This window comes from Dama dama, chromosome 4 (genome assembly GCF_033118175.1).
Source record: "Dama dama isolate Ldn47 chromosome 4, ASM3311817v1, whole genome shotgun sequence".
NCBI lineage: Eukaryota > Metazoa > Chordata > Mammalia > Artiodactyla > Cervidae > Dama > Dama dama.
In genome coordinates, this window is record NC_083684.1 from 40,628,325 (window position 1) to 40,641,071 (window position 12,747).

The 12,747-nt window shown below is 48.3% G+C and overlaps 3 protein-coding genes across 8 annotated transcripts in view; 1 reads left to right on the forward strand and 2 right to left on the reverse strand.

Moving 5' to 3' along the window:
• Positions 1–2,882: 2,882 nt before the first annotated feature.
• On the reverse strand, positions 2,883–4,557 carry DPEP2NB (DPEP2 neighbor). Its single transcript, XM_061138786.1, has 2 exons — positions 4,491–4,557; positions 2,883–3,409 (listed from the first exon to the last, which is right to left on the reverse strand). The coding sequence occupies exons 1-2, from the start codon at positions 4,555–4,557 to the stop codon at positions 3,105–3,107; spliced, it is 372 nt and encodes a 123-aa protein (XP_060994769.1). The 3' UTR covers positions 2,883–3,104.
• Positions 4,558–7,338: 2,781 nt separating this feature from the next.
• On the reverse strand, positions 7,339–9,200 carry DDX28 (DEAD-box helicase 28). The gene has a single exon (XM_061138769.1). It carries the CDS (start codon positions 9,161–9,163, stop codon positions 7,526–7,528), a length of 1,638 nt encoding a protein of 545 aa, XP_060994752.1. The 5' UTR covers positions 9,164–9,200; the 3' UTR covers positions 7,339–7,525.
• A 2-nt stretch (positions 9,201–9,202) lies between these two features.
• The window catches only part of DUS2 (dihydrouridine synthase 2), a 32,477-nt gene continuing 28,932 nt past the window's right edge, over positions 9,203–12,747 (forward strand). For 3 of the 6 annotated variants that reach the window (XM_061138772.1, XM_061138775.1, XM_061138777.1), the window contains exons 1-2: positions 9,203–9,312; positions 11,375–11,451. The gene's annotated coding sequence lies outside the window, so the exon portion shown is untranslated. The other 3 variants (XM_061138773.1, XM_061138776.1, XM_061138774.1) reach the window with 2 other exon arrangements.

The following is a 12,747-nucleotide window of genomic DNA, read 5'->3' on the forward strand; positions in this document are numbered from 1 at the left end:
CAGAAGAGTTGGCTGTGGGGGTGCCAGGTGCTGGGAGCCAGTCCTGAGCAAGCAAACGTTTGCTCGACAACATACGTGAATGCTCATTTAGCCTCGAGTTTGGACTTGCTGTCTCTTTGTTCAGCCTAGCCTGCTCATCTTTCAGGCCTGTCAGACCCGTCCTCCACAACACCATGCTGCACACAGCACGCCCTACCCCAGACCTGCCCGCCCCGCTCCCTGCTTTTATGTGGGAAGCTTGCCCTCCTCTGCCTGAGTTCAGGGCTTGCCCAAACTAGTTCACCCTGTGAAGCTGACCACCTGAGTCCTCGCTGATTCCAAATCTGGCTGAACATAGGCTCCATCTGAGAAGTTTTTATTTCTTTTTACCTATTAGGGAAAACTTTCAAACATATGAAAAAGTAGACAGAAGAATATATTGAACCCCTTTGTACCCATTGCTTAGCTTCAACAGTTATCAACTAATGCCCTATCTTATTTCATTTATACCTTACCCATCCACTTTCATAGGATATTTTAAAGCAAATCAGGCATTTATTTCATCCATATTTAAGATTACATCTCTAAAAGACAGGTGTGTTAGTCGCTCAGTCATGTCTGACTCTTTGTGACCCCATGGACTCTAACCCACTAGGCTCTTCTGTCCATGAGATTCTCCAGGCAAGAAACCTGGAGTGGGTTGCCAGTTCCTTCTCCAGGGGAACTTCCTGAGGGACTCTTTTTAAAAGTCGGATCCTGGCAAAGGATCTGAATAGACATTTTCCCAAAGAAGACATACAGATGGCCAAGAGGTATATGAAAATGTGCTGAGCATCACTAACCATCGGGGAAATGCAAATCAAAACCACAATGACTTGTCACCTCACACCTGTTAGGATGGCTGTTATCAAAAAAAGAAAACAAGTGTGAGAGGACCTGAAGTGAAGGGAACCCTTGCACACTGTTGGTGGGAATTAAATTGGTACAGTCACTATGGAAAATATTTTGAAAGTTCCTCAAAAAAAATAAAAATAAGACTATCAGATGATCTAGCAATTCCACTTCTGGGCATTTACCCAAAGGTAACAAAAAACACTAATATACGATATATGCACCCCCATGTTCACTGCAGCATTATTTACAATAACCAAATATGGAAGCCACCTAAGTGTCCCTCATGGATGAGTGGATAAAGATGTGGTATATACATCCAATGCGCTGATGAGGGAGGTGGGCCTGAGATACAGGCCCAAACCCTGTACTCTTTCTTCTCTCCTAATATTCCCCTGCCCCAACTTTCCAGGACCAACTGTCCCCTTAACTGCTGAGAGAGGCATTCCACCAGTAACATCCAGCAACTCACTGCCATGGCACACAGCAGTCAGAGTGGTCTTCCTAGCACTTGCGTCAGATCACTTCACTCCCCTGCTCAAATCCTTTCCACAACTTCCCATCACACTTAAGAGTCACACTCTTCAGTATGGCTGATGAGGCCTACTATGATCTGGCCTGTTCCTACTTCTCCAACCACATCTTTCATTCTCTTTCCTCCCTGGTCACACTGGCCCTTCTGCTGGTCCTAGTACACTCCAGCCTCACTCCTACCTCAAGGTCTTTGTACTTGCCATGTCCTCCTTCGGAAATTCTCTTCTTCCAGCTCCTCACAGGATTCTTTCACTTGCATCTCCACTGAAATGTCAGCTCCTCAAAGAAGCCTTCCCTGACTACCTGGTATAACATAGCAACCCCTCATCGCTCTACCCCATTATCCTGTTCTACTTTTCTGTATAGCAATTATAATTTCTTGAAATTATTGTTTGTGTCTCCTTTCAGGTTGTGGGTGCCATGAGAAGAGGGTGTTCGATCATCTTATTCACCTAAACGCCTCAGGCAGCCAGCACAGCGGCTGGTATGTAACGGGTGCATGTCTACTTGCTAAGTTGCTTCAGTCATGTCCGAGTCTTTGCAGCCCAATGGACCGTAGCCCACCAGGCTCCTCTGTCTCCAGGCAGGAATACTGGAGTGGGTTGCCATGCCCTCCTCCAGGGGATCTTCCCAGCAAACGGGTCGAAACTGCATCTCTTAGGTCTCCTGCATTGGCAGGCAGGTTCTTTACCGCTAGCACCACCTGGGTACTCAGTATTTGTTGGATAAATGGATCGACAGATGGAATGGCATGTTCCCAGTCCTTCCTCTTTTGTCCTTACACACACACCACACACACCCACACCGGCTCTACATTTCTTTTTTTTTTTTCCGGCTCTACATTTCTTAAAGAACCTGCCTACATCCTGCCCCAATTTGCACAGGTGTCATTGCAGGAGCCGCATAGGTAGAAACTACCCCCAAGGGTCTTTTTAGAGGCAGAAGTTCTCAAAGGACCAGGAGCCTCATGTGGGAATATGCTTAAACGAAACAGGGAGGTTTGGGACCTGGCCTTAGATAACTTGGATTTAAAGTCAGCCACTGTTACAGAAAAACATTTTATTGAGCGGTAAGGGACCCTGTTGGGGCCAGAAAGGGCTGGGAATAAAGGAGCATGTGAGCCTTAGGGAGGGGTGGCTGCCGCTTGACTCTCCATCATATTCTTGCTCCAGGAAGCAGGTCTTCCTGGGTCTCTCTCTCTTTTTTTTTTTTCCTGGGTCTCTTTATCCTGCCTCCTGATCCAAGGCAGGAGGCTCTTTGGGAAGTCACACATTGCTTCTTTCAGTTTTGAAAAGCCCAGCTCCCCTTGGTGTGTGGTGGCAGCAGCTGGCCAGTGGCTCAGGCAGGAGCCTGTGTGGTAGACAGGGCCCCTGCGAAGGCCACTCCACACTTCTCTCTGCTTCTGGGTCCTCCTTGGCTCACAGTGTGCAGATTGTTCTTTCTTCTGCCCACAACGGGGCTCCCGAGAATTGAGCAGAGGAACATCAGGTTTTCTTCCAGGCCAGCTTCAGTCCTGGGATGTTCAGAGGAGACTCTCAACTCTGTTTCTGAGGTTCCTTGCTCATGGCCGTTTAGTGTGGAAGGAGGCTCCTGGTTGAGGAAGGAAGGGTCAGACAGAATGGCACAGGTTCTAATCTGTGGCAGTGGGGGTCACTGCAGGAAGCAGCATTTAAACCATTGCCCTCTCTTCAGAGTGTGGCTCAGCTGGCAAGCTTCTGCAGGGTCAGCCTCCTGCCACCATGCTGCAGTTGCTGAGTTTTGCGGCTGGAGCAACTGAGGTCTTTATCCGACTCCACCAGAGCTCGCTGTCTCTTGGGAGTGCGGCTGAGGACTGGCTTCTCTGCTTCCACCTTGGCTGGGGTGGCCACAGGAGCATCCCCATAGGCCCGGTAGCCACCAACCAGGCAGTATGTCTCCCCGTGCCAGCCTACCTGCATTTCTCCACACCCTCGGTAGAGGACATGGTAGTGACCAGGTGTAGGAGGGGAAATGGGAGCCACAGCTGCTGCAAAGAAAATAACTGATCAGTCGCTTCTGCTGTACACAGTCTCCTGCCAGAATTTCCCCCCTCACTTCTCTCCCAGTTTCTGGCTGAAGCCCTCTAATCTGCTTGACATCCAAAACACAGCCTCTGCCCATCACCCCATGAGTCCCTAGAGAATGGACCTTGGCTGCCAAAGCATTTCCTAGAGACTGTGACTGCAGCCGATGAGGAAATCTGTTCGCCATTTCCAGAGAAAACCTGAAAATAATTGCAATCAGGATCCCCTCCATCTCTCCCTTCCACACCAGAGGAAATATTCCTTAAGATCTGTCTTCAGTGGAAATGCATTTCAAGTTTTGGGAAAAGGAATCTAGTTTGGTAAGAACCCCTCCCACCTTGGCAGCCCCTCTTGGGCCCCATTTATATTGCCTGTTTTCATCCACACTGAACTCTAGCCCTCTGATACTTTTATCTAGATTAGAAAATACTGAGGCAGAGTGACCAGAAGATTCAGAACCAGATTGTGGGTACCAAGTCTAGACTCACATCAGCCTCCTGGGATACCAGCTCCTCAGCCCTCCAGTCTCATTAGCATTTCATCACTCCCCTGGGTTCTTCTGGTCTTTCCCTCAATACCACACCACTCTTACCCCCAGTACACAGCAGCTCAATCTGGAATGTGTCGGAGGGGACCCATGTAGATGTCCCCATGACTGCACGAAGGTGCCTGGGTTTGAAGGTGCAGCTCAAGAGCAGCCCTCTTCCTCAAACTGTGCCATTTATCATTTGCCAGCAAAAATGCACTTGCCTCTTGCTAAGAGGCCAATCAGGAAAGGGTCTGGATGGAAGTGTCCTATAGCCCAAAGAGGAAGGCTACATTTAAAGACCAGGACTTTCCTGCTCACTTGCCCAGGGGTGACCTTTTGCTTATCCTCAGCAATGAGCACTGTGGGTCCCTGAAGGTGCCCCAGGGCACTCATATTACTTACAGTTGGGAAAGTGCTGAGGTGTGTGTGTGGGCAAGCCCAAAAGGAACACGTGGTGGCCAGGTGAGGCTGTGTGTACACAACGCCTTTTGTACAGATGTCCAGTCTCAGCCTACCTGCTGTGTTGCCCTCCCACGGGACAGAGGACAAGTTAGAGTGAATATAGAAGATTCGATCAGACATTCTCTCTTACACAGCCAAAGACTGCTATCTGGTAGAGGACTAGTAAGGAAGTTTCTCCGAGAGTAGCACGTTTGCGCAGTTACCCTGCCATGGAAACTGTGATAAGGGCTGTGAGGTCATCACTATCCAGTGAGGTCATATAAGGAACATGTGACTTGAGGGGCAGGCTGCAGGCTCTCGAGGTTTTTTGGAGGAGAGCAGAGTGAAGGCAGAGAGGCACCTTGCCTGGCCCCTCACACCTGGGCCTCCCCATGCGTGCCCTAGTCTAGTAGTCACCCCCTGGGGAGCATGCCTGTGGGCTGGCGCAGCCCCTGGTGCCATGGAGGGCAAGAGAAACCCACATTCTGAGATTGGCCTGAGAGGCAAAACTGACCTAAGAGACACTAGGCTGTATGTTACTAACCCCAAGAGAAACAGAGATTTGTGTAGACTGGGGAATCGGGGAAGGCTCCTTGGCAGTGGGCCTGAAGGACAAGTGAGATATGGACCCATGGGGAAAAGTGGGGAGTCATTCCAGTTTGAAAGAATAAAAGCAGACACACTCTTCTCAACTTGTTCTGCCCCAGATATAAATTCATAGCCCTCTCACATTTTTACAACTGCCAAGACTTAAACCAAGAGGTTAAGGGGCCTACCCAAGGCTACACAGGCAGTGGAGTGGTTCTGCTCAATGGTAGGTTCATATCAGGGTCCAGATACAGCCGATAGGAATGTGAGGACAAGCTCATCCCATTTCAAACTGACACTGAGAGATGTTAAAGGTGCAAAATGAGGGCCCTGATGACTTCACAAAGTGGGGGTGATGGACCCATTTAAATAGGAAATTCAAAACAAACTCATGACAAAATGACAACGTAAGCATTACACTCCCCTCTCCCTTAAAAGCAAAAATCATTATAGTCCCCCCTCTCTACCATGAAAAGATGAGATAACAGGCTAAGTAGCAACCCGGGTGAAAAACATGGTGAACACTGTGAAGAGGTGTTACTAAGACAGTTTGATCTGACTCAGAGAAGGAAAGAGACAGCTCTGCCCTTAGCCTGATCAGGTTCACAGGAAGGAACGTTTGGGGCAGCCTTTGGTAATGTGGCAATGTAAGATAACCTTCTTTAGGGGTTCCCTATAGCTAACCTTAAAAAAGCAAACATTTGTTTACTGGAGCTGTTGCAGAGGGGATGTGCCCAGGAGGTGGAGACATCTTGGGCTATTATTTTAGAGCTTGGGCCACTCTGGTTGCAAACCACAGAAACCTTCCTTCTCTCTACTCCTAAATTGCTTGAATTGGCAGATGCATGTTAGGACAGATGAAGTCAGGCCTAATTAGAGCAGACTGCCTTTGGGAATACTAGAAGGTAAAATGTGAAGGGAAATGTTCTGTAGGTTTGTCATGGCAGGTGGGCCAGAGTGAGACCACTGATTGTCCAAGGCTTCAGAGATTACTTGTCTGAGAGCATCCCTCTGGCGCGATGCGGGTACAGATACCTTATCATAACTCAGCTGGGCACCTGGGGAAGGCAGAATACATGGTTTATTAACTTAAAAGGGTGGGAGACTCATCTGGAGATTCCACAAAACAACTTAACAAAGACTTGTATGTGGATTTTTGGACCAACCCTCAGAAAACTTACGTAGCTCTGGAGTAGGGCTCAGGGATCAATCAACAAGCTTCCTGGGCAGTGGCACCAAAGTGGTCCACAGATAGTGACTAAATTATTGTCTATTTGGGGTTGCTTTTGAGAGTCAAAGTGAGCAATATTAAAAATTGCAGCAGGCATAGATATAAACAAGGAATATTCAAGGCAAACAGAAATGTATAGTTATTCTACATGTGAATCACATTTGAGAAAACTTAGTCTAGTGGTTAAAGAACACAACTCTTAGGACACAGACCAGATTCTGTCCTACTTATTTGTGTGATTCTGAACAAGTTCTTTCATCTTTCTGACTCTGTTTCCTCATATGGGAAAGACTACACATTTAGCACAATATTCTCTTTTGGCAAAGGTTGCTCTGAGCCTATTTCTGTTCTCTGCAACTTAACCCTTTTTAGTGTGTGAGCAGTTTTAAGTTGTTTTCTTAAGTATTATCTCTTTCAACTGTTCCTTACTTTAGGCAAAGCTTATATAATGCTGCTAGGTTCTATAAAGCTTATAGAGCCTAGAAGATAGTGAGAGGATGCTATAAGCTTATTTTGCCAGTTTTATAAAAATGTTTAACCTTCTTTCCTCTTCCTCTGCAACCAAGAGATGAGAAAGAAGGCAGAGGCTGGAAATGCATACCAAGGAATACCTCTGTGTCAGTCTGCCTTTTATTCTTCTGCCACTACTTCCCAGAGAGATTTCACTAAGAGAGCCTAAGCTTGCCATGGCCATTGTTCATAAAGAAAATTTCCCTATTGCTAGTCATATCTCCTTTTCTTTCTTCTGAGGGCTTAATGGATTTTTTAAAAATTTGGCTGTGTAAGGTCTTAGTTGTGGCCACAGGGTGAGGCTGGGATTTAGCTGCCCTGTCCCACAGCATGTGGGATCTTAGTTCCCCCACCAGGGTTCGAATCCACATCCCCTGCATTAGGAGGCAGATTCTTAACCACTGGACCACCAGGGAAGTCTCCTTAATGGGTGGTTTTTGGGGCAGGAAATAAAGTCTAAACAAAAACATCAACTGAAGGAGTCTTTGTCCTAGGTGTAGTAGTTTGGAGTGTGAATTTTCTCAGAATCCAGTGAATTGTGCCCCAGGTGCAAACTACAGAAACATCACTTATTGTTAGAAATCATGACATGATACAAAGCCAAAATTGACTTTATTCTTCGTGTGAAAGACTACAGAGAGCCACGTTCAGTAGTTCACCCTTCAGTGTTGACCAGCAGCTGGAGCCTTCAGAAGGTGACTAAGCAGCCCAGAGCATCCTGCTGACAAGTGTGCTCACCCACCCAGCATACAGGGAAAGATCCCTGTTATGGCATCATATTTAAGCCTGCTGCAGTAAGGTTTCCTGGTGCAAAGGCTCACTTACTGAGGACCCTAGACCTCGAAGGCTTCTCCTTCGGCGAGCTGCCAGTTCAATCTTCTGAACCAGGCTCACATCCCAGGGATGGGTCACAAAGCTGATGACTGTTCCTGGCACCTCACTCCCCACACGGCCCACCCTCCCTGCTCTGTGGATGTAATCCTGCAGGGTGAGAGGGAAATCATAATTGATGACAAGTTCCACCTGGGTGCTGTCCAGGCCCCGAGAGGCGATGTCTGTGCAGAGAAGTATGTCTCGGGAGCCCTTCTGGAAGGACTGGAAAATACCTGCCCTCATGGAGGCTGGCATTTGTCCCTGCAGTCTTAAGTGTTGGATTTTGTGGTCATCCAGAATATATCCCAGCCAGTTCACAGTGCTGGAGCTGTTACAGAACACGAGAACAGTTCCTGCAGAGCCAGTCCTGTGTGTTCTGTCATGCTGCTTGAGGATATGCACTAACTCAGTCACCTTCTCTGCTCCTTTCAGCCTCATGAATGTCTGTTTGACATGAGGCATGATGCAGTGGAGCTTGGGACTGGTAATGGTGGTTAGAGAGTCTAAGCTGGCAACTTTACTCAGCAGCTGGCCTACACCGTCGGGAAATGTGGCCCCGACCAACACTAACTGAGCTTTGGGATTGAAAGGGTCTTTTAAGTCAGCGGGGCCTTCTGCTATGTGACTCTTCTCCAAGATGTAATCCACCAGTTCCAGGAAACTTTCATCCAACAATGTATCTACCTCATCCAACACCAAGAAAGACAGCTGCGCCAGGCTGATTAGTTGACCTTTCAGGGCTTTCCACAGAGCCCCCGGCGTGGCCACCAGTACATCTGCTGGAGGATGTTTGGACAGTTGCAGCCTGATCCTACTCATGCCATGGCCTCCCCCTAACTCCTGCACCCGGAGGCCTAAGGAGCTGCCCAGGGGCTGGGCCACGGCCCGCACCTGTTCAGCTAATTCTCGAGAAGGCACAAGGACCAGGCCTCGAGGAGCAGGGATACGACTGGGGTCCAGGCTTGGCTGGCCCAAGAGCCGCTGAAGCAGAGGTAGCATGTAGCCGAGAGTCTTGCCACTGCCGGTTTCCGCGGCGCAGAGGATGTGGCGGCCACGAAGTAATGGCGGAATGGTACTCGACTGCACGGTTGTGGGCCGAACGACTTCGGGAGCAGCTTCTTGGAGTGCGCTCAGCACACGGGGCTCCAGACCCAGATCGGCGAAGCTGCCCTTGGACGAGAGGTTCCGCAGCGCTGGGGCCTCATGCTGAGCGCGCTCAATGGAGAAGTAGTCCTGGCGAGCGCGCCGATGCTTCCAGCCTCGCGAAGCGAGTGGCGCAGCCTCCCAACGGCCCAGCGTTAGGCGTGCGGGCTGGTTCAACTCCGGCCGCCGCGCCGAGATCAGCAGCGGGCCAGGTCGCACCAACACCGGCCGCAGGGGGCTCCGCTGCCTGCTCTGCCGCTGTTCCTGCCGCTTCTGTAGAGCCCGCGGGATGCGCACCACAGGCAGGGGCTCGTCGGGACCGCGGACTGTCAGGTCCCGTCGAGGCGCCAGAGGCAACTGAGTCACGAGCGACAACAGCCGTAGCTGCCGTGCTAGAGCCATATTCCCCTTGGTGCGGAAGAGGCGCACAACAGTGGCGTCACGCGCGCGCCAAGGCCTCGCGGACGGTGGCCGGCGCGGCTCAGTAAGGCATGCGGAATTGGCGAACTGTGTGGAAGGAGGGAGGATCTGTAGAGTTCAGCAGCGGCGAGGTCTGTAGGTCCAAACCGGATGGTGACGTCCAGGCCCCGGCCAACCTTGGGGAAGGGTGCGCGATGAAGGCAGGACCGGGGTCCGGCGATAGGCGGCGATGGGGCCCTGGAATTAAGAACCAGGAGGGCTGAGGGCTTCTGGCGATCCGATGTCGGAACCCTACAATTCTCCTTTGTCGCCCTCACATCTTCTGTGATGGCTTGTCCAGTTCTGATCGCCCCGTGTAAACTGTGAAGGTGTGGCGGTGTTTTCACAGATGTGCTCCCCTTGTAAGGTCTTCTAATACAAATATTTATTGAGAATCTGAGTGAATGGGGGCCGAGACCAGGAGTAGATCTAGGCTCAGCGTTTCCCCACCGCCCAGAGAGCAGAGGGCCCAGAGGGCAAACTGATGGACTTCAGCATATCATCTCTTCGGTCAAGAGAACTCATCTCTTCGGACCTTTTCCGCTTGCTTTTCAGCTGAGGTTCATTCTTCCTTCTCTTGTCACCCTTTCCAACTTCTCATCCTGAAGCTTGGCTAGCTCCACCAGCTTTCAGGTTAGAAACCTAAATTACTTGAATAGTAGTGAGGAGGGTCCTGCTACAGGTATATGACTTGTCTCACAAAGCCATGGTCAGGCAGAATATTTTACCTGAATTCAGTTCAGGTTGTGGGAAAACCTTACACTATTGGTACTTCTTGAACGGACCCAGAAAATGGGCATCAGATTATCTCCTACCCCACAGATTCTGAGGAAGGGGCTGGGCCACACAAGAATCTGGCAAATGTAGCTACCTGAAGTGAGAGTACATACTGCAGTCTCAGCCTCTCTTCAGTGCCCATCCTCCATCCAAGGTTCTCAACAGCACACTGTTGATATTTTGGCCCAGATCATTCTTGGGTAGGAGATAAGGTAAATGTGGATTAACTACCTGGAAGAGTCTTAACATCTGAAGAAAGAGGTTTTTGGGGTTTTTTGGCCACTGCTGTACCGCCTGTGGTGCTGCCTGCAGTGCAAGTATGGAATCTTAACCACTGGACTACCAGGGAAGTCCCTGGAGAAAAGTTTTACTTTCATTAGATGCTGTTATAAAGATAAATATTATTATATTTCAAATAGTATTTTGATACACAATAGGCTTTTCTGGAGAGTTACCTGTTAAACAAGAGGAGGAGAGAGTTTTGAGTAATGACAGGTAGATAGTCACTGGATAGAATGGCGGCTCTTGAGTGAGAGTGATTTTTGCCCCCACCCTCCCCCCAGGACATTTAACAATGGCTGGAGACATCTTTATTTGTCACATCTGGGGAAATGCTACAGGCTTCTAGTGGGTAGAGACCAGGATATTACTAAATAGAGTACAATGCACAGGACAGCGCCCCCCCCCCCCCCAAAGAATGATCTGGCCGAAAATATATATCAACAGTGCTGTTGAGAACCTTGGATAGAGAATGGGGACTGAAGAGGGGCTGAGGTTGCCGCATGTACGCTCACTTCAGGTAGCTACATTTGCCAGGCTCTTGTGTGGCCCAGCCCCTTCCCCAGAATCTGTAGTGGGCATATTGATGTCATTGCTTGTCCTGCCCTTGGGATCAAGAAACCTTGGGGGGTCCCTGAGAGCCATAAGCACAGAAAGGGGTGATTTAAGGAGGGTGGTACGGGAGAAGAGAACTTCAGGAAGAATAAAATTGTCCTCATGTGTTTGCGGACTGTGTCAGATGGAAAAGAGATGAAGTGTGCTATGGGTTGAACCATTCCAGAAGGCAGACTGGGACTGATGACAGGGAGTCACATTCCGAATTTGACATAAAGACTGCTATAGCAACCAGAAATGTCCAGATCTGTCTGGAGAGTGCTGGATTTTCTGTCACTGAAAATTTCTTGTACAGATCAATGACCATTGAGTGGTGGAATGATAGAGGGGAGTTGATACAAAGAATACGCTATGATATTGTGATTCTACACTACTTTTATGATTCTTTCCCAGAACTCAGAGCTCCTGTTCCTTAGCTGAAGGGCTCCTTGGATGTCTGATCTGACAGGTTTCATCCATTTACCTGTGCTACTCTTTTTTCAGATACAAAACAGAGAATTGCTTTGCACCGAGCCAGAACAGGTACATTGAAAGAATTATCAGAAAAGAATAATACATAGGTATGTATTTGTGTTTGACTTTTGTCCAAATGTTTGGGGCAGGGTAACTGGTTAGTGGCTGCTTTCTCATGCTCGAGCCCTTGCAATGTGATTACCTCAAAACGTCATAGGGATTGGAGCCTGTCTGAGCCTGTCTGTCTCTTCTCATAGCCCTAGTTTCTTACTGTGATTTCTTTTTTTTTTTTTTTTTGGCCACCCTGCATGGCATGCTGGATCTTAGTTCCCTGACTGGGAATCAAACCAGTGCCCCGTGCAGTGGAAGCATGGAGTCTTAATCACTGGACCACGGGGGAAGTCCCTTTCTTATAATTTCTTTAGATATTCTGTAAATCCCCTCTTTCCCTCCTGCTCACAGCAGACATTGAGTAACCTCTAGTTGTTATTGAGATGGATATTTTACAAGATATTTTACAAAGCACTTTATCAGTTCAGATCAGTCGCTCAGTTGTGTCCAACTCTTTGCGACCCCATGGACTGCAGCACGCCAAGCTTCCCTGTCCATCACCAACTCCTGAAGCTTACTCAAACTCATGTCCATCAAGTCGGTGATGCCATCCAACCATCTCATCCTCTTCTTTTCCTGCCTTCAATCTTTCCCAGCATCAGGGTCTTTTCCAATGAGTCAGTTCTTCCCATTAGGTGGCCAAAGTATTGGAGTTTCAGCTTCAGCGTCAGTCCTTCCAATAAATATTCAGGACTGATTTCCTTTAGGACAGACTGGTTGAATCTCTTTGCAGTCCAAGGGACTCTCAAGAGTCTTTTAGAAATAAGAAAGGCTTACTTATTGTGGAAAAATCCAAGCTCCTGGGAGTGGTAGCCTCATGAGGTAATGTTTTTCTCAGAGCTGCCATGGAAACATATGTTGCCTAGTTACTCCCTAAATTTTAAAAGGAATTGTTCCTTGGGTCTCAGGTGATAGTGGTACATTCATTCATTTATTCAAGCAGTAAATATTTCCTGAGCACCACGTATGTGCCAGGTACTTTTCATGTGAACAAAACAGACAAAATTCCTGCCCTAGTGAGCTTTATATTCTGATTTAATTGACTTGAGGTCAGGCCTGGACATTGGTATTTTTTTTAACTTTTTATTTTATATTGGGGTATAGCCATTTAACAATATTGTAATAGTTTCAGATGAACAGTAGAGGGACTCAGCCATATATATACATGTATCCATTCTCCCCGAAACTCGTTTCCCATCCAGGCTGCCACATAACATTGAACAGAGTTCCCTGTGCTATACGGTAGGTCCTTGTTGGTTATCCATTTTAAAGATTTTGGTTTTTTTGTTTTT